Source organism: Semicossyphus pulcher, unplaced genomic scaffold, assembly GCF_022749685.1.
Source record: "Semicossyphus pulcher isolate SPU_LCO1_2020_fin unplaced genomic scaffold, fSemPul1.0.p SCAF_3, whole genome shotgun sequence".
Taxonomy (NCBI): domain Eukaryota; kingdom Metazoa; phylum Chordata; class Actinopteri; order Labriformes; family Labridae; genus Semicossyphus; species Semicossyphus pulcher.
The window spans coordinates 6,869,651-6,891,079 of record NW_027211704.1 but is presented as its reverse complement, the minus strand read 5'-3'; the positions used below and the strand labels follow the sequence as shown (position 1 = coordinate 6,891,079).

Here is a 21,429-nt window from a genome sequence, read left to right as displayed (position 1 = left end):
ACTATCTCACGACACATGACTCATAATGAGTTTCCTGAATATAAAAAACGTTCTTTTGTTCTGTACGAGGGCTGAATGATTTTGAAAATATACCTAATTACGATTATTTTGTTTACATTGCATTTTCAATATGATTTGCGATATTAAAGGAAATGATAATTTTCACATCATTATACTCATTTTCATTGACAAACATGTTAAAATGATTATTTTGTGTTTTTAGCAGGGATCTGTACCAAACAGCGATATGTGATACTAACGTCTTTGTGTGATGTTTAGGCCCGAACAACTCTACACACACTCACAATATTTCAATTTAAATGGTATTTTGACACCATTATCAAATCTTGCGCCTCCTAATACATCGCCTTTTGTCGAAATTGGAATATGGTCTAGCCCTACAATATTGCGATTAATTTCGGTTAATTGTTCAGCCCTATTCTCTACATCCAAAGGAAGACATGGCTGCTGTGCTGTTATGTATAACATGTACAACACAAAACAATGAACTCCATTTGGTCACCATTATTGTTCTTAATATGTGAAAATGAAAAGGGCAGAGCAGTATTGTAGTTGCTGAACAAACAGCTTTAGTTTCAAGCATTAAGTTAGTCTATATATGAAATATGAAATATATAAAAATTCATAAAATCTTACTAAAGCTCCTGTGAGGAACTTTGGGTTTGTGTTGATTTTGGCGCCCCCTGTGGACAAAGCTGTACCGCTTATCTCTTTGCTGATTTTGTCCTGAACATGTTTAAGTGGTGGTTTTTAACAATAAATCTCACCCTGCTTTCTTTAACGGTCATATGTATCACTCACTTTAAATGCTTTTGCCATGGAAAATGTAAACAAAGGCAGCATGCAGTTTAATGCTACGTCTTACACCTACCCCCCGCCAGCAGTTTCAGGTATTAAAAATAACTATATAGAAATAATAAATTCTGTCTCTGATGGTCTGGTTTGCTTTTTTTGGCCATATAGAGTCATCAGAATAAATATCAGTCTGTTTCATAACCATCAAAAAACTCCTCACAGGAGCTTTAAGATCACTGAGGACAAAAAAACTAGTCAAATGCTTAAAAGTAAAACCTGGTGAGAACAAATATTTTGTCTGAAACAAACAAAAATAAACGATTATTGGCTTTAAGATTTAAGATTCAACTTTTGCAGTCGCCCAAAACATTTTTTTACCATTGCTTTCAAGATTGCTAATCTATACGCTGTCTTAATTGGTCCTGGTGAACATCACAGTGCAATCTCTTACCCACAGAGGGGGCAGCTGAGACGGCTGTCATTGGTCCGGCCTCGCAGACAGCGGGCGCAGAAGATGTGGTAGCAGTCCAACAAACATGGGGACTGGTACTGCTCATTGCACAGGTGGCACACCAGGGGGTGGACGTTACTACAATCCACAGTACACAGGTTATCCAAGGTGGTGAAAATTTCTCCTGCCATCTGCAAACAGACAGTGTAAATAGTGAAGTGAAGTACCACCTGACTAAAAAGAGGCACATCACATCACAAAACAAAACAAAAAGGCTTTAGCACATGTTACAGTCCAAATGTTACAGTTGATATAAGAGAAGCTGAAGCCAACTGTGGTATAAAAATAACATATTCATTGAAATAAAGTATTTTTCTTACCTTGTCAGATGTGTAATAAGTGCCCAAGGCTTCAGTGACAACACACAATCCAAAGATGGAAAGAAAAAATGTCACCAAAGATATTGTCAGCACCAACACAAAACCAAGCAAACAAATCCTACTGTAAATGCACTGGGTTGCTCTGCAGAAAGCACACAGAGCCTCTGTCTTACCTTTCACTGCTGTTATCAGCTACCCCCAGCAGGAATGACAGCAATGCACAAACTCTTCAATAGTAGGCCGATGGGGTCCCTCCGCCAGGCAGGCAGCTGACTGCACCCAGCTCATGCCAGCCCCCAGAGTGCTGGCAAAGTGCAAGAGGGACATTTAATATTGCTCTCCCACAAGGATTAAAAATACAGTCGTCCTGTTTGTAATGTCACACTCACTGTTGTTACGTCGTGGACTCCAAACACGAGGTGAAAGAAGGGGAAGGGGGTGAAAGTTACAGTATTGCAAATCACTGAATCTGCTGCAGGAATACAAGACAAATGAAACAGAAATGTTTTTTAAATCTATACATTTTTAATAACTTTATTTTCTTGGACGTTGAGGTTGAAAAGATGATGAAGTATGACTGTTGGCAAAATTGATCTGTCATTGCAGAACTGCTTGGTTTGAAACTGATAAATATTCATTCATGATTAATTAATTAAACTTTTTACCCTGAATATATAAATGTAATGCTTGATTGTAAGCACATTTCAGAGTTTTTTTGTCCTTATGAGCTAACCTGTTGTGCTGTGACTCCCTAAGTTAAGGTTAAACAAGGTTTAAACTAACATTTATGAAGAATATGTTGATTGTAGTTGAACACAGTGCCTGTTTTCAAAATAATCAGCTCGGTTTGTTGGATATACAGTTTATTTAGTATAGTATGTGTATAGCCTACTTGTTATATGTCTTACTTTGTGATCAAGCAACTCTACAGTCAGCAGTAATTAAGATAATAGATGCTGGGTTAATTTAAGGGAATGATTAGCTTAGGATATTTTCTATCCTGTATTGTTATATCTTTTTTTTGGTTGAGTCTGTTTTGTGCTGTTTCTTGTGTAGGCCTATTTGTTGTTGACTTTATCTGGGGATGGGCATTGCAAATTAGCCAAGGCTATTTATGCTGTGGTGTGTGGCATCAGTTTACTTGCTTCATACTTGTCCCTATACAAATAAACATTCAATAAATAAAAAATAAGGGTTGGCTACTAACTGACAAATGACTGATTGGCCAGCAGTTGACCAGTAAAGAATGTGTCTGATCTCTGTCAACAGTTGCTGATTAATGTATTTCAAGGACTTTTTCTCAGTTAAATAATCTAGTTGCACATATTTAGCATAGAGAAGCTGTAGCATTAAGCTAGCGAACTATAGCAGACGTTTATAGTTCAAAAGAATTCAAACTTTGATAAATCTATCCCAGATAAATCGATGCGATCGATTTTTCAGCCGAGTATTAGACTTCCTCCGCAGCCTTTGCTCCTTCCTTTTTGCGGATTGTGGCAGCCATGGCCCCGATTGTGAGTAGCGAAACGAGCAAATAAACAACATTTATACGATGTATTTAAGCTTGTCTTTTTCATTCGAATAAGTTTATGTAATAAGTTAACAGAAACAAAGCAGCCACGGATGTTTTAGCTTCTTTTTCTAGCTTTGTTTACGGTGTAGGCTAACACCACGTTGGGACAACTGTAACGTAATGCTAATCGCTAGCAGCAGGTAGCCGGAAAATCGGTTGTAAAATTTGTGTTAATATTAAAGATTGTCATAAAAAGTCTTGAAAACGTGATAGCTGATCAAATAATGATTGTCATAATGGTCTTATAGTTTTAATGCCTCTTTTAGCTTAGCTGTAAAGTTCCATATGCTATCATTATGGGTTATATGAGCTTGAGTACCCCTCTATTTTTGTATGCTAGAAGAAACAGGTGGTCAGGAAGCCAGGTGGGAAGAGGAAGAAGCAGATCCTGAAGTTCACCCTGGACTGCACTCACCCCGTGGAGGATGGCATCATGGATGCTGCCAACTTTGTAAGTAGACAAATGCAGACATTTGTGACATCTTGTGTGTTCAACAGTCTTCAGCAGCTGTCACAGTCCACCCCTGAGTGTTAGACACTGCTGTCATCTCTGTGGATACGATGGTTTCAGTCATAGAAGAGTAAAAAAAGAACATTGTAATACATCGGCATTTTCAAGGAAACAATCAAGATGTCGACCCAAATGTGTCACCTGTCAGTCCTTTTAAAAACTTTCTCCTCTGTATAAGCTTGACTGTGTTTTTTTGTGCGTCCCAACCCTTGCTGTGCCTGACGTCCTGTTTGCTCTGCACTCACAGGAGCAGTTCCTGCAGGAGCGCATCAAGGTGAACGGCAAAGCTGGAAACCTTGGCGGAGGTGTGGTGTCCATTGAAAGGAGCAAGAGCAAAATCTCTGTGAACTCTGAAGTTCCCTTCTCCAAGAGGTATGAAACACAATGTGGCTCCTATCAGGAAAGAAATATCGGGTACTGATGCTCGTGTTTTTGCACTAATTTAGTAGTATTATCAACAACTACCAGTGCATTGCCAGATTTTTACTGAGATCAAATATCTCTTTTACGAGGGAGACCTGGCCAAGAATAGCAGCAACAAGGTTTCAACAAATTAAAACGTATCAACATAAAAGCACATAGATTTATCACCCGATATAGATGATATGAAAAAAAGCAGACTTGAATTTGAAGCTTTTTCCAGTTTCCTAAGTTAACCAGGGCAGCTGATGAACTCGAATTCCCATCATGAGCTGATTTCTCCACAGGAGATTCATATTATCTACTATGATCTTCTAGGGATGGGAATTATGTCTCTATGAAGGGAGACAGATTGATGGCAAAGAACAGCAACATTCTTCTGCATTTTTAAGTTGAGCTCTTTTCTTTGCGAAAGCCATCTGCATCTTCTAAATGAATATATCTCCCTGTAAACATAGACGAAACTGGAGTGGAGTTCTTCCCTCTTCTATTGTTCATTGTTTAGAACTGCATCACCTCCACAATAGGATCATTCTCAAACGTAACATTAGTAGTGTCTTCTGAGAGTGACTCACTGTTCGAAACGTATGTGACTTTACGAGGTTTGCGGTTTACCCGTTACCCTTTGTTCAACCAGTTTGCTACATGCACTACAGCCCGTTCATCCAAATCACCATGCACTATCTGCACTTCATGTGGTTTCAAGCTGAGCCGTTAGTTATTTTTAGTTTTATTTGTAGAGTTTTTTTCACATGCTGTAGTTGCCTGTGCTTCCAGCTTAACACAGTGGAAGTGGAATTGTGTTTATGAAGCCCAAAGTACTGAAACGTGTTTTCATTAGGAACTTCTCGATAATGAGGGAACAATAAAAAGAACAACATAACAGCCTTTTTCACAGCTGACATGTTGATGGTCCCAACTAGGCACAGCACATGTTTCTATAACACTGACGAAGACACTGTTGTATTTGTGGGCTGTGACGGTAAGCCAGCATGCACAATATTAGGACCCTGAAACTGTGACTTGTGAAAATGTCTAATTTGAAAAAGGCTGATTCTCAGCTAGGATTGTCATTGTGAGGACTTACCAGGACTATCTTTCAGGAAATGCTTTCAATTTCACGACGAACAAAATCTATTTCACTGTGTTAGCATGAATGTCTGCTAGTGTGGTTAAGGTGTGAAACGGGTCTTACATAATCTCCTAACTGACACCTCAGACAAAGCCTGAAATGACTCGTCTCTGCTACTCTAACAGAAGAGGAGGTCATACAAATGAATATACCTAAAAGGTTATGCATAAATATATTTCTGAATGTTGGTTTACATACACTTTTAAAAAATATATAAGATAAATAATAAAACATGATGAATCTGTGTCAATCTGAGCTGGGGACACCACCACCAGAGGGTGACTCCACTACGTTGATTCTGAAATGGAGCACTTAATATTATGACTGGAAAGTTACTGGAATATGTTCTTATTAATATATCATGTGTTATTGTTTGTAACCTCTGGGTAAATTAGATCTGCCAGCTTCATTTCAAATCCTTTCAATATATAAAAGACTGCTTTTCTGCACAATATGATGCACAATACTGCCCTAATCTGTGTGTACTGTTTTTAGCTGACCGCCGGGGTCAGCCCTACACACGGGTCAGTATGTGACTGACTGACTGAGTGAGTGACGGTACTTTCACAGCTGTAGAGAGAGAGAGTTGCGACATCGCAATGGCGGATCATGGAGCATATTGGACCTCCACTGACGCGACTCTCTGTCTATACGGCTCTGGATACTTTGTTCGGGGAGTAGGCGGGGCTGCTCCTCCGCTGCCCTTCCGCTGTCCTCACCTGCGTCCGCAGCGCGCACCTGCTTTCAAACACGTTGTTATCGGCCGCGTAAGGACAGTCCTTGTAACACATCGCCCGCAAAAGCGCACATTGACCTGATGTGGTCAGCCACATACGAGGTTTTGGCCTAGTCTTGTTATTATTAAAATGACGAGTACGTCATCTTTTGCAAGTTTGTTATAACAAGTGAAACAAGTTCAACACACTTGCTTTATTATGGAAATGAATAATGAAATAAGGGTTTTATGCATTGTGAATAAAAGCACATTATTACCAGTTATTATCAAACTTAACCTGGGAGCAGATACTGCATTTATATTCCTTATTGATTAATTTGCTGATTATTTTCATAATGAATCATTAGATTGTTTTATAAACTATTAAAAGACTGAAAACTCTCTTCACAAATTTCCAAAGAGCCTAAGTGACGTCTTTCAATTTGCGTATTTTCTCCAACCATCTTTCTAAAACATAAAGACTCAACATTTACAATCTTTAATGACAAAGAAAAGCAGCAGTTATTTGCATTTCAGAAGCTGAAACCAGAAATATTTGGACATTTTTGCTGTGAAAATGACTGATTTTCAATCATAGTTGGCAATTTTCTTTCAATCAAGTAACGTTGCTCCACTCAACTTTAACACGCTGAGTCATTTAAGTCCAAACGCAGGTATTTTTACTGATTTTTGATCTTCAAACTTTCTGGTGCAGACTCAAAGCGCACAGGAATACGTTATAAATATGACCTACCTTTGACTGATATCACCTTGTTGGCTTCCCCTTCCTCCTCTTCTTTTTTCAGGTACTTGAAGTATCTGACCAAGAAGTACCTGAAAAAGAACAACCTCAGGGACTGGCTGCGGGTCGTGGCCAACACCAAAGAGAGCTATGAGCTGCGCTACTTCCAGATCAACCAGGACGAGGAGGAGGAGGAGGAGGAAGATTAAACCTGACACACTTTTAATAAAAAGTCGAAAACAGAAGAAAATCTGTCTTAGTTTTTCTTATTAAGAATGTATTGCAGTTTAAAAAGAAGAGCGTCTGCAATTGATCGAATAGTATTAACTTAATTGCCAACTATTTTGAAACTCAATTATTGATTTCAGTATTTTTTAAGAAAGAAAATCCAGCTTCTTAAATGTTAACATTCTCGCTTTCTTTCTTCCTCTGTGACAGTCAACAGAGTATCTTTGGGTTACGGACAAAACGAGACACTTGAGGACGTCATTTTTGGCTTTTGGAACCAGTGTTTAAACATTTTCTGACATTTAATGGACAAACCAGCCTGTTGATTGAGAAAATCAACCATCAGTTTAGGCCCTAGTTATTTTATTTTAATTTACTGTGTACATTTAAGCTAGCCATTATAAGAATAATTAAAACAAATAAATAATACAACAATGTTCTTTAGCTTTGGTTCTGTATGTCCAGTAATGAGCAGCCAGCAGAGCTAATAACAAACAATATAAAAAAGAACTATTAAGCTCTTTTAAATTAGTAAAAGGCTAAAATTAAATATAATGTGACGAACTTTAATAGGCTCTGCAGAATCTCACTGTTACCAACACAAATTTCTCCCAAACTTCAGGCATAATTTATTTCTTCTTTTGTCTTCAATGCCCAGTGTTAATTTTTTTCTGCAAGTATTTTACAGGTGACTGATTCATACAAATTAAATGTCACAGTAAAATTTCAGGCTGTTTTATAACATATTACTAAATCTGGTTGATCCTTGGGCGTCCATAAACTCATTAACAGGTCTATTAGATCAGAAAAAGCTGACATTATAATGATATTTTTCAAGCGTTACTCTGATCTTTGTTTTAATTGTAAAATCAGAATAAACTGACCTTGCGAAAAAGCAACTTTTTGGTTGAACTGCAGTTAAAATGCAGTGGTGAGGGGTCATGAGGCAAAATTTTAAGAAAAATACAGTATATTAGGAAACCAGTGTAAAACCTGCAGTGCAGCATGTGCTGTCTGGACACTTGCAGCTCTTATGCTGTGTGCTTTGAAGCAATAAGTGAAGTTTCTCTCCATGTGAGCTCTCTGTGGGGCATCCTGTGGTTCAGCTGTGCTAACCTCGACAACAGTGAGACCACTGGCAGGCAGGACTCCTCACACAGCAGGCACTCAGCCGGCACTGTGTAATTTTCTGTCCTTTTTTATTTTTTTATTTTACTTGGAAAAAAACGAAGGCTTATCTGGGTTTGTCTACCTCAGATTTCAGGCGTTAATTAAAAAAAAAAAGACAGTATTTCCCCTTTAAAATAAACGGTTATATTCCTACGCAGAGTAAAGATCGTGAGTGAACAGCAGCAGAAGTTTCTGTCTCTTTTCTCCGGACTTCCAAAAGGAAACAGTCACAGGCGCGGAGCTGGATCCGTCTATTAGCGTTGCTGAGCGCTGTTTTTTTTTTTTTTTTTGCACACTACTAGTTAAAGAGCTAACTAGGAGAGCACGACTAACTAGTTGTGGGTGAAATTATGGGATGCATCGTCATGGCAACAGACCAGACGTCACAATCTGGGCATGTGTGTTCCATTTTTGTCTTTCTTATTTTTCAGACTGGAAGACCTGGATAGAGATCAGTGGAATAAAAAAAATATAGATGTGTTTTTTATTTTTCACTCCTGGAGAAAAAGCCCTAGAGTCACTGCAAAAAAATAAAATTAAAAAAAAATTAACAGAGCGAGGATTACATTTGTTTTTTGGGTGAAGAAAGAGCCTGGGCTGCGGCGTCTGGAGGGTTAACTTTCAGTATTCTCAGCCTAAAAGGGGTTTGGGGGGCTATGAGATAAAGATGCCGGGGTCGCTGAGTAATGAAGACGAGGGACAGGACGACATGGATTTTGAAGACGATATGCCAGGTGAGGGGAAGAGGGAAGGGGAAGAGGGGGGAGGCGGGGTGTCCTTCACATTATTTTTGCGCCGCTACGCCTTGAATGCGGGGAAAAGGGCTTGTCCTGCGTTCCTGAGACCAGAGAGGAGGAAGAGCAGGAGGAGGAGGAGGGGTGGGGTGCAATAAGCAGAGTCATGCTATTATTTTTTGCACGACCTAGTGTCTTAAAGGTGGGATCGGGTTTTTTTGTGGATGTGCCTCCGGCTGTCCTCACATCCAGCCGGATTTTGAGGGCATGATGAAACCTCTGCTGCATGCTTTCTGCAGGCTGCTTTGTGCATGCGTGTGCGGCTGGAATTCTTTACCTTCTAGCACAAGTTCGCTTCAGAGAGCTGTATTTAATCCATGACATTTATCCTGTGCTGTGTCTGCGACTGCTGTGATATGTGTGCATATATTTTTAAGTAGAAATAGCCTGCAGTGACAACATCCGTGCTCCTTTTTTTGTGCTCCAACTTTAAATCTTTTCCCAGCCCTGCATGGCCGCAGAGGTGTGAAAGCCACGTGCAGGCTACAGTAAACACTGCTTATCTAACTGTGTCTTTCCCTGGACCCTCCTGTGGGCAGTGTGGCTGACCACAGCGAGGTTAGGTCACCAGCATCCCTGCAGCTCTGGGTCGTGCACTCACTGAAATTAACTGTAACCCACATAGCTATGTGCAATGCAGCTCATTCACTTCTCATGGCTTGCTTGGCTTCATGCAAAGCCAAATGTGTGCTATATTTCTTGTGGCTGTTAAATTAATCTCTGGCAATGACCCAGTTGAAGTATGAATGGCATTTTACACTCCTTAAATAATATTAAACACTAATCAAGGCGTTTGGAGTGGTGACATTCACTAATTAATGACCTGTACACAAGGAGCCACCTGCCAAATGATGCTCTCTTTGTTTTCTCTTGACTGTTAGGTTTGTCAGTCTTTATGGCATGTGTCAACGCACCCAATAACTCTTTCTGTGTCCTTAAAATGTGCTTTCAGTCAGAGAAAGCCCCTGCTTGCTTTGGGAAACCTCTCTCGACTTTTCAAATTTTCCTAACTGGTGCATCATGACTTCTGCTCCTCTGGTTATTAGATAAACCAGTGATGGGATTAGCTACAGGGCATGGCTGCATGTGCTAACTGGGTTGTGTGTCATGTGCAGCCAGGAGACAGCTTCATCAACATCTACTGTACATCTGCCTCAGAGTAAAACAGATCCTAGAGATTTCTAAAGGCTTTGTGCACATATAGACCTTGAGACGCTGCATTTTGCCCCTCAGACATGACACATGCCCTCTTCGCTGGTGTAAATTATATTAGAATATAACTTCTTTTTAATTAATATGTTGAGGGAGAAGTTCACGACTATTAACAACAAAATAGGCACTTTTTGTAAACTAGGCTACTCTGCCACCCCTTGCCATATTTGTTTGCTTGAGCCCCTGCCTCCAAAAATCTCTGTGCATGTCCCTGTACTGTTGCATTCTGCTGGGCAGAGTATTCAGGCTCAACACATCATGATGTCAGTTTGGCCAGTGCAATCAATAGATTCATATTTATTTATTCTTGTGCAGCTCGCCCTGAGCTTCTATGATTTGATGGTTTGATGTCAAGGCGGAGATCTGGAAGATGTCTGCCCTCTTCATCCTTCCACATCTCAATGTTTCATGGATATTATTACAATAATTTAAATGTAAAGTTGTGGGTGCAGAAACCCAATGTTGTCTCTTGCTGAAGGCCTGCTTTGTACGAGTTATCCCAAGTGGAAATGTGCTACATAAAAGTAGCATTGCGTTGAGAATAGTGCTACTTCCTGTCATTAGAAAAGCTCACATGCTCAGACTATTAGCTGAAAAGATGCATAGAATATTTAGCGACAAAAGATGAAGTCAAAGAACATTTTTCACTCAACGTAGTTGCTATGCAGCACTTCTCTCTCATTGTTTGTGCTTCAGGTCTTCAACCTCGAAACGGCTTTTTCCTACCACTGTCACAACATTAATTACAGTATTGTTTGTGTAATCAGCTCTGCGAGTATTTCTAAAACACAGTCATGGATTTCTATCCAAGTATGGGTTTTAGAAAACTGCCGTTTGCTGCAGCAGCTTTCAAACATTTCCTTTCCTTTCTAAACACAATATTTTTGATAAACCAGTTTTTAACCAGCAGGATTGGATTGAAAGGTTGGCAGGAGGCAGACAAACAGACAGACAGACAGACCGAGGGAAGGGGGGGAGAGGAGTGTTGAGCAGTGGAGGCACCATCTATGATGTGACTGCCAGCCGTAGCCTGAGGGAGAACACAGGCACTGATGTGTGTCCCCAATAAACCCCGAGATGGTTAAACATGTATGAAGAAAGAAAGGTGCAATTGATTACGGCAGTTGAGTGAAGATGTGTGAGTGGTAATGGGGTTTGAAAAATCAGAACATCTTCATCTGTCAGTCAGAATTACTAAAGGTCGTCTTTTGATGTATTTTTATGATGTGAAAATAATGATATCAAAGGGGCTCTACTGTAGTGAAAAGTCAGTTGACCTAGCTAATGCAAGACATCATCATGTGCTTTCTGTCTTAATAAGAAGCCTCGTTGATAAAGATATCGCTCGATCACATCCTCTATTACAAATCTTTGCTTCTCTTCTTTAAAATCCGATCATATCACGATCGCGACAATCCATTTTCACGCTGCTGAAATGTGTTACGACCTCCACCAACAGGCTTCAAAGTGACAGACAAGGTCACACATCCTGGTCTGATCTTACCCTAACATTAAGACGCTTCCATGCAATTAAAACCCAACAATGTGGAACCGGGTCCCGAGGGGGGCCTCAGACCCCTTAACGCTATCCTATCACAGCCTGTATTTGTTGTGGCACATAAAGTGTCCTAATTCCCTTTGTTTCACTGCGGGTGCTTACACTGTCACAGATTGTTCCATTGTGTTTTCTCTTTTAATTGTTTTGCGCTTCCCTAAAATTGAAAAGATTATCATGGGCTTTTGTGTGCCTACAAATGTTATCCCCAATTGGAAAGGGGTCTATTTTTGGATCCCTCACTGTGAAAGTTGACACCATTTTTTTCCTGCTGCGCGTGCACGACGCCTGCGCATGAAAGATGGTCTTTTTTTTTTTTTAAAGTGTATTTGCACATGAGCGGTGCAGCCTTTCAGTCTGTTTTATATCTCTCACATTACGATCTTGCGCATATATTGTCTGTAATAGATTTCATTTTAATGGTGCTCCTTGGGCTTTATCCTTCCATCACTTTGATGATGAGATTTTCTATTAATAGTCTATGGATGTCTTTGTCTGAAGGCGTCACAGGCCTCGGCTATAAGCGCTTAATCAATGAGGAGGGGAAAAAATGATGCTACTGTTCTTCCTTCTTCGTGGCGAGCAATCCTGGGCAACATTAAGAGGGCATTTCCACACAGGGGCCAACAGTAAAAGGGCTAATGTGCTCTCCAGTAAACTGAAGCTTCCTCACTTGGGAGTCGCTCATGAATCTCCCTTCTAATGGGTCAGTCCGGTGGCCAAGCCCTTGCAGGAAGGTCAGAACTGTGTCCGTGCCATCCGTCCACACTTTACAGAGGGCTTGTTTGCCAAGTTCAGCTCTGGGCCTCTTTCTAACAGAATCTGGTGCCAGACCTTCCTGTGCCACATGACTGAGCAACCTCCCCCCCCCTAATAACACCTGGCACAGCCTGCTCCACACACCAAGCAGAGAGATTATCATTCCCCTGATGGCTTTCCCTTTGGGGACTTCACAGGCCATTTAGTGCAGGCAGCTTTCAGGTTATAAGGCACTGCAGGTGTTAAACACAGACATCTATTTAAATTGTTTTAATTAAATGCATGAATTTTGATTAAAATTAGATTCGTTACTGGGAGAACATTTGTATATGTTTTCAATATTTATTGGTTTTAAAGTCTATTGCAACTGTGAGGCTGAACTTAAGACGTAGGGGTACTTTAAAACAAATGCTAACATTAGCAAGCTAACAGGCCCAAAATGACTATGATGGTGTTTAGCATTCGCTTAGCATCTTACACTATAACCATCATTAGACTCAATGGTATTTTGAACTAAAAGCTAAAATCAGTATGCTAACAAGCCCACCTTCAATATGTTTAGCATCTGTTCACCATCTAAGTTTTGTGTGTTAGCATGCTAACAATTTCTTATTAGCTCTAGACACAATGTAGCCTATAGCTGAAACTTCAAAACTACAGACAAAGCATTACTTTGAGCTGAATGATAACATCAGCATCCAAGCAAGCTGAAAATGACAAAGATGATGTTTACCAACTGTTTGCCATGTTGAGCCAGATTTATACTTGATATCTAAGCCTTTGGTACGCCATCAGAAACTATTGTTTAACATTTATTAGCTCCTGTTTCAACATGACCTGCTTAGTCTCAGTTGCTATTCTTTGCAGGACACAAAGATGCTGACAAACGCTTAGCATAGTTACATCCCCCCTGCAAACTAGCGCTTTGACTGTGTAACTGAGCAAAGCAGACACACAGTGCAAAAGTGCACCGTTGAGTTAGCATGCTAACATTTGCTAATAAGCACTCAAAACAAAGTTAATGTAAAACAATCATGGCGCTGAAGGAAAAGTCAGATGATAATCAAAGTCATTTCAAGTTGGCCAACTTTTGAAACAGAAATTCTCCTATAACGCCATCAAAAGACCAAACTGTTTGGCAACATGCATGGTGGCATGCCATTCTTCCATTTCTTCCAAGTGTGATGTGTAACACAACAGCTACAGCGTCTAGTTTAGGATAGCTACTAAGTTTTGTTTGGTGGTAACTTCCTCTGTTGCTGGCTTCACCAGGTGGAATGTAGACGCAACATTCACAACCTTATCAGGCTGTATAAAGAGGATATAGTTCATCTTAAGGAGGACATGAGTGTCTATACCAAATTTAAAGGCCACCTGACCAATATTTCTGAGATATTTCAATCCAAACTACAAATGCAACTTCATGGTGGCACTGGAGGAAAAGGCAGGATCACTCATGAAGATTCAGCATCTGGGGAGTATGAATGTAAAAACTTTTGTACCAATCCTTCAAGTGGATTTTGACATATTTCAGTCTGATTCAGTCTCATTTGACAGCTCAAAGTTCTGTTTGGGAGAGTGATAGGCCGTGAAAGTAAGCATGGAGGTGGGTTCTGGGATGCCAGAGCTAACTGTTGAGCCCCCCTGAGGTGTTGTGGGCCCAACTTGAGGAAACACCGGTGAAGGGAGGTGCCCACTTGTTGATGTGCTGGCTCTCGCTTCCCAACTAACTGAAAAGTTTGAGTTGTGGAGGCCATTAGGAGCCATGTAGTAGGGTAGGTAGTATCGGCGTTGTCAATACCTGGAGCTCAAATGAACGGAGCCTGGGCCTGTTGAAAGTGACAATGCTGCTTGGGTTGCAGTGACCACTAAGGGCCATGTGGCAGGTTAAGTATTGTGACGAGGGCACAAGGGGAGGGGTTTCTTCACCGCGCTTATCCTTTTCATTAGGGCACCGACCACACAAAGCTGCTTTTACACACTCATTCACACACTGATGGCAGAGGCTGCTACGTAAAGTGCCCAACTGTCAATCAGTCATCACATTCATACCCGTTGGTTTGGAGCCATTTGGGGTTCAGTGTCTTGCCCACGGACACTTACATGCAGACTGACATGCAGACAGACTCTACTAAGTATCTTGTGTTTAATTCAAATGAACCAAAGCATACCAACCTCGAAAGAAACACCACACAGCCACTGTCAAGTATAAGTGATTCATTGTACAGGACGCAGAACAAGTGACACAGTCTGACATCCTTTGATGAATCTAATCAGTGATGAGTGGTCATCCTGTCATTCACGACTCACTCAAAGAGAAAAAGGTGTAAAGACAGAGTTTAGGACTGTGTGCTTTTCTCCAGTCCAAGGCCGTTTCCATCTGCATCTGAGCTGTGTCATCATCTGTACGTCTAAGAGAAATGTAAAGTGTGCTGTGATGCCTTCATGAGTTGCCTGGCAGGCGGCTAACGTACATCCGAGACATGAAAGAGCTCCCTGTTTGAGTTACTGCATACAGTGAAGGCTTTATTTAGAAAGAGAGACACAAAGCACAAGAAAAACACACAGGTCTGCGTGTGAGGCAGACAGTAAGACTGAAGACAATAGATAGATAGATGGATACATAGAGAGACAGACAGAAAGAGAACACAGCCAGAATCTGACCAAGAGTTTCTGTTCCAATTAACCATTGACTGTGTATAAGAATTGGACGTAGCCACTGTGACATCTGCCATTGTTTTGTGATGTGGTGGTCGCCATCTTTGTTTTTTGGAGCCAGAAGGAAGCATATTTTAGAGGGTGGATTCGCATTGTTTTGCTTATATTTTGGTTGACGATGGAACGGTTGTAGCCACTTGACAATCACAGGTAGCCACGCCCTAAATTATACCATTCTTTTCCCGTCTATTTTACTCTCTAAATTTGCAAAATTAGCATCATGCTGTACTGAAGAAAACTTGAAATTTGGCATGAGGACCATAAACTTATTAGGAAAGTCAGACGTCGGATCATTTTCTAATAGACTTCTCTACAATCTCACTTCCTTTTTTGCAACCAGTGGAGTCGCCCCCTGCTGGCCTTTGGAAATAATGCAGATTTAAGGCACTTCTGCATTGGCTTCTCATTTGAAATCAAGAGGCTATGTCCCCTTGCATTATGCAGGCATTGCATGAACATATATATCCGTGGTCACTCTGCCTAAATCAGCTATTAAACTTCAAGTAGGCTACTGTCATTTGGGCAGAGATATTTGAAGTATTAGTGCTGTAAATGCATTTTTTGATGCTTTTAAATACGAGTCTAAAACTTAAAGCATCCTACTTGCAAAAGTGCCAGTGAGAAATTGGGCACATAACCCACAAATTGCCCCCGGTTAGCACTGAAAAAGGGGTGAGATATTTGGTGGTCATGGGCAACACACCGAGCCTGCCACTGATTAAAGCTTTCAAATCACTGATGTGTTTGTACCGCGTGTGTTTGCACACGCGGGGTAACTCCTGCTAGCACTGCTAAATAGAGGATAAATGGTTGGTGAGGGTTGGTGCCTTTACTACACAGGAATCCCTCCTCCCCAATCTCTCACTCCAGCTACCCAGGGGAGCGGTCGACTGCAGGGCTGGTGTTGCCTGATTGACTCTGATACATGTGCTGCATATTTCATGCCCTCCAGTCTGTCTGCGTGAGACACAGAGCGCGAGGGAGACACGCAGATAGATAGACTGACGGAGACGGAAAGACAGTCAGAGACACAGAGGGAGAAACAAAACGAGATCAGATCGACCTTTGCGAGGAGGTTGCATCCTGTGTGTGTTTCTCTGTTTGTCTCTTTATAGTGATGTATTGTTTGGGACTGCCTCGCTCCCTTACTTACTCCTCTGTGACCCACTGTGGCATCAGAGAAGTCTGCTGCGCTCAGCAGTCAGCACGTTTGTACACAGCAGCTCTGAGACAGTACAGCTGACAACCAGCAGCAGGTCGCTCCAGTCCCAGCGAGCGTTAAAGGCAAAGACATGCTCAGTATACCTCAGTGGTCCTCCTGGGAGTTCCCATTTAGCGGCAGGGCAGGGAATCCGTCTATTTGTGCTTCGACGAGTGAAGTTGATCCACGCTCAATGATGTGTGATTATGATGATGATTTTGCCAAGTGCTCCTGTTGGTCTGGCATTGATTCATCATTTTTATTTTCAAAAGCAGACTGACGGACTTTTCACTTTGCTTTATTTTCACAGTATAGTAGACGTGCAACTCGTGCTTATTTTCATTATGGATTCATTTCTTTCTTCTGACTTTCTGATGAATTATTTTGCTAATTTAATTTCAGAAAAACAGGGAAAATTCAAATTTCAGTTTCTCAAGTAAAACATAATTCAAATCAAAAACAAAAAGATAATTTTTAGATTAATTTCCATCAGAAATGGATGCCATAACACAGTGTCTTTTGATCCTTTATCTTGTCGCAATAGCAACAATAAATACTGCATAAAACATCCGAGTCTCCTGAAACTTCTTCAGTCACTGCTCCAGATTTCCAGGATGCATATGTTAAGAAACAAGGTATAGGTAAACACAATACTAATACATAACAGTCAAAACACTATGTCAATTAAGCAGATTAAATAAAGCAATGGTTTAAAACATTATGCAAATAACTAAGCGTTAAGGAGGGAGTTAGCAGAGGGCATAAAGGAGTTTGGATTGATTGATACATAATAAAACAATTAACTGGTCCTAAAAATTGTTGTCAATTAGTTTTCTGCTTAATGGATTGATTAACTAATGATTTAAGCAAACCGTGTACATGCCAAACTTAATTTGTCAGCGTAAAGATTGAGGCTCATTTCAGGCCCAATTGGCCGTAGAGTCGACAAACTCGGCATCAGCCAAAGTTTCAAATTGATCATCTTCAAGCACTTTATGTTGTGTATTATACAATGTGTTCCTGAGCAGACAATGCTTTTTTTCTGTGTCTAGACGAGGATGACGAAGGCGAGCGCGAGCGCAACACCGTTCCCCTCACACCGCTCGACAGCTTCTTCTCGGACAACGACTCCCTCAAACAACAAAAGAAGAAGAAGCCCAAAAAGATGAAGGAGGGGAAAATGCCCAAAGTGAAGAAGAGGAAAAAGGAGGTAAGATGTAATTCACACTAAACACCATCTGTCATGACCTCGGACACCGCTGCTTGGCGAGCGTTTTGGCTCAAGTTGTGCCCTGAATTCTGTATTTCTCAGACCATCGCTCCTTTGATGTGTCTGAAATTGGATGAAAGGTGTGTGTTGGCTGCTGGACGGCGTCTGTAATCTAAATGAGAGGCAGTGGACTGTCTCAGGCTTAGGGGAGGTTGGCATCAGTGCCACCACCATTGCCAGTGTAAGCTGTGGGCACCAGGGGCCAGTTTAGAGTGTAGATTTGTGCCTGTGGAGCTGCTGCTGATGGCAGGGACTGTAGGTCAGAAGTACAGTGTTTGCGCCAAGCTAACAGTGGGAGTCTTAGCTGTAACAGAGCAGATCTGACAGTCAAGTTTCTGTGGCCTTTAGTCTCAAACATTTAGACAACTGGTCAGAGGTTTGAGCTGCTCACAGCTTTAACACCAGTGATTTAATTTAACTACATTTGTTTTTGTGGGATCACTTATCACAAAGTTATGCTAATCACAAAGCTTTTTAAGCTAGCCTGTGAGATTTTTGCTAATGTAGCCAGTAGCCATCAAACCGCTTAAAGACGTGGTGTGATAGTAGTGAAGTGAGGCAGTATTGTCCTTATACTGTAAATATCTAACATTGTAAATTTGTTAACGTTAGCCGTCAGTTTTGAAAGGTGTAATTTAAGCTACCAGTTAATCTTCATTAGCTGTGAAGCTTTGCTACACCCCCTTAAGCTAGCTAACTCAAGAGAAATGTAGCAAGCTAAGCTGCAGAAACACAGCAAAAGTAGCACACTACATCAAAGCTAGTTTTTATATGTTTAAATATTGTATAAAAAGCTATGTATATTCTTTATTTCTGTTAACTTTTTCGTCTGCCCCCTCCGCTTAGCGCCTATTTTTAGTCATTTTCTACCAACATTCAGTGAGTAAAAATGTAGCTAGCTAAAGGTTAGCTTTTGACAAGTTGCTATCTAGTGTTTTGAGACTGCACTGATTTGTGAGAGCTAGCTTAGTTGGCGAGGTTTGTGCTTGGTGGTTTTCTAAAACTCGTGTTAGACATCCTAGAAGTTGAGATGAGCTTATTCTTGTGGTGGCACCTTACACATCTGAACACAAACTCTTTTGTTTTGCTTAAATTGATGTACCTATCGTAGTTTGTCCATGGCAACTCCCTCTGGATCAGTTCATCTCCGTCTTTAACGTTATTTTTCCATCAAGTAAACTCTCACAGGTTTGTGTGTTGCCCTGCAACAGGAATCCTGGAAGTTACCTGCTATAGTCTAATGATGATATGGCCTACATTTTTTAGGCTTTCAGTGTAGCAAGCCCTTATTCAGATATCGATAACGATTTTGGGGTCGAGACTTAGTTTTCTGTGCTCTCGTCATTGTTTACAGTCAGACTAGGGATTTAAATTGCAAGAATTGAGTTGGAATTGAGAGACGATGTCTAGCTGCTGGGCAAGTAACTTACAGTGGTTTCATCAGAGCTCATCAGCTCACTGTAAAATTAGGTTTATGATGGCAGAGTTTGTAGGTCACAAAATATGAAGAGTTACAGTATTTGGTGCAACACCGGAAAACAAAGACAATGAGCAATCAGAGCTGTAACTGGGTGGGTTTATGGGTCAGTGGGTTTGTTACTATGATCAACGACACGTTTTACACAGATATTTCGTTCCCTGTTACCCGAGAATTATAAGGGGGCAAACAAAGGCTCAACTTTACTTTCCTGGACAATTTAGTCAAATTCAGAGGCTATGGTGGTTTTTATCCCATGATTACAGGAATTCACTGTATTCCCATTGTGTTTTCCCGCCTGTGTTGGCGACGGCTTTAACAGTGTCAGAGACATAGCCAGGATGTTCCCCTCTGCTGGCTGGAGATGCCAGCAGTGCTGTGAGGAGCTTGGCTTGGCCCGGCTGCCACCCGGCCCTTTGGCTGCTTGTGGTAAACACTGAGCTCCGGGTCTCAGTGAGCTAATGAGGGGGGGACTCCCTCTGACACTCTCTTCTCTCTCTCGCACACACAGACTCTGCTCTGTATTCTCCTCTTCCCCTCGTCTCTCACACGCATCACCTCACTTTGCTCCGCTGCTTTTGTTGCTGCCCATGCGTCATAGAAGCTGCAAATCTTTGTCTTTTCTTTCACCCTCCCTTTTTTTATTTCTTTCTCTCACCCACTGAGGAGTCGCTGCTGCTGTAATTCACTTCTAATCACTCCCCAAAGGTTGGTGTCAGACTGAGGCCAAAAGTCAATTGGGGTCAGACACTGTCAGCGGCACATCCCAGTCGCAGGTCAGAGCCACTGCTGGGAGAAATGGGAGGCAGGGAGAAGCGTTTACATGCCTATTTCTGTTATCTGCAGTGAAACAAAGGAGCTTTGTAGACAGGGATGTTCAGTGTCCTTTTAACCACCGAAAAACAACTAAATCAAGGGCATCTGAGTTAATAGGAGGCAGTTAATTTTATAGGGAAAAGAAGAGGCTACAATAAAGCAGCGAGAGAGCTGCTCGTGGCTTTAACATTTTGCTGAAATACAGTCAGTTCGAGATGAGCCTCAGTCTTGTTTTTATAAGTTCGATATCCTCACAGGGATTGTGAGTCAACAGAGAGCTGTTGCTGATTTCTGGGAAGAAGAAGAGACCGTTGTTTTGGAGCCATAAAGTGTTTTTATTTCTTGTTGAACTACATTTTATTGGATATCCACTTCTTTCGCTCGTTTGATATTTTTCTGCGGCATCCTCTCCAATCTCCCCGAGGCAGAGCCATTATGAGGAAGCATCTAATTTGATTACGCTATCAGCACTTATCTGATTTTCCTCCCTCTGAAAGTAGAGACTCGCTCATTGTTGCTGCCAGAGTCCTGTTTGGTCCTGTGATGTGTGTGTGTGTGTGTGTGTGTGTGTGTGTGTGTAACATTGAACTCTGGGCCACGCTGAGGTTTGTTGCACACTTCCACCTCGGCTTGTTGCAGTTTCTCTGAACACTGGTTCCGCTTCTTTGCTTTTCCCTCCTCCATCTCTCCACCCCCACTCCCATCCCCCATCCACAATCCTTAATTTACTCTCTCTCTTTCTCTCTCTCCATCTCTCTCTCTCTCTCTCTTTCTCCTTCTTCTTATGCATAAATGAGATTTGTCTAGACGGGTGCCGGAGCACCAGCTCTGCAACCACAGGCCTCTGCATAACAAGCTCGTTATGCAAACGCGTCTGATTGGATGGCGCCGTTCCATTGGCTGCCACTGCGATAGAGAGTGCATGTGTGTGGCAGGATAGAAAGAAAGAGTGAGAGAGAGAGAGAGAGAGAGAGAGAGAAAGAAAGGGAGAGATGTTTAGAGAGAGAGAGAATAATGGAGGAGGGGGGGTACGAGATGTGAAAGAGAGAGAAAGTGAGAGAAGGAGGGAAGGCATGCGGGGGGCGAGCTATGAGAAAGAAAGAGAGAGAAAACTAAGAGGAGAGAGAGAGAGAGAGAGCTGGAGCCAGACACTGCTCAAATGTGGTCGCCATGGCAACACAGCCGGGGCTGCTGGGATAGGGTTGGCGGGCGCTGCGGCAACGTGAGCCTTTCCACTGCGCTACAGAGCAAAACGCCTGTAAGTCTCTGCATGGATCCACGCAGGCCTGCTGAGCAACAGGCAGCGGGCGGAGCACAGAGCTGCTGTGCTCTAAATCTCTGCATAGAGCGAGCACACACATGTTCACACACGTACACTGTACATGTATGTGTGGATTCAAACATGTCTGTACACAAAAGGAACACACACACAAACACAAGAAAAATGAGAAACACACCCATTCCCAAACATACAATCTAACCAGAAGTA

At 41.6% G+C, this 21,429-nt stretch overlaps 3 protein-coding genes across 6 annotated transcripts in view; 2 read left to right on the top strand and 1 right to left on the bottom strand.

The window, feature by feature from the left end:
• Positions 1-1,729, bottom strand: part of rnf207a (ring finger protein 207a) — a 29,818-nt gene extending 28,089 nt beyond the window's left edge. The window contains exons 1-2 of the mRNA XM_069678559.1: positions 1,648-1,729; positions 1,268-1,458 (exon numbers count right to left, since the gene is read on the bottom strand). Of these exons, the coding sequence (XP_069534660.1) occupies positions 1,268-1,458 (191 nt within the window). The 5' untranslated portion in view covers positions 1,648-1,729. The remainder of the gene's footprint in view (positions 1-1,267; positions 1,459-1,647) is intronic.
• Positions 1,730-3,116: 1,387 nt separating this feature from the next.
• rpl22 (ribosomal protein L22) lies at positions 3,117-6,990 on the top strand. Its single transcript, XM_069678101.1, has 4 exons — positions 3,117-3,161; positions 3,561-3,671; positions 3,979-4,103; positions 6,805-6,990. The coding sequence occupies exons 1-4, from the start codon at positions 3,150-3,152 to the stop codon at positions 6,947-6,949; spliced, it is 393 nt and encodes a 130-aa protein (XP_069534202.1). The 5' UTR covers positions 3,117-3,149; the 3' UTR covers positions 6,950-6,990.
• Positions 6,991-8,349: 1,359 nt separating this feature from the next.
• The window catches only part of chd5 (chromodomain helicase DNA binding protein 5), a 54,390-nt gene continuing 41,310 nt past the window's right edge, over positions 8,350-21,429 (top strand). For all 4 annotated transcript variants that reach the window (XM_069678870.1, XM_069678869.1, XM_069678868.1 and 1 more), the window contains exons 1-2: positions 8,350-8,872; positions 17,430-17,587. In XM_069678870.1, coding sequence (XP_069534971.1) covers positions 8,806-8,872; positions 17,430-17,587 — 225 coding nt within the window. In that variant the 5' untranslated portion in view covers positions 8,350-8,805. The remainder of the gene's footprint in view (positions 8,873-17,429; positions 17,588-21,429) is intronic.

What these genes read in the sequence shown, in the direction of transcription:
- rpl22 (XM_069678101.1), top strand. An exon ending in TCATGGATGCTGCCAACTTT is followed by an intron (nt 3,672 to 3,978) that starts GTAAGTAGACAA and finishes CTGCACTCACAG; the next exon opens with GAGCAGTTCCTGCAGGAGCG. An exon ending in GAAGTTCCCTTCTCCAAGAG is followed by an intron (nt 4,104 to 6,804) that starts GTATGAAACACA and finishes TTCTTTTTTCAG; the next exon opens with GTACTTGAAGTATCTGACCA.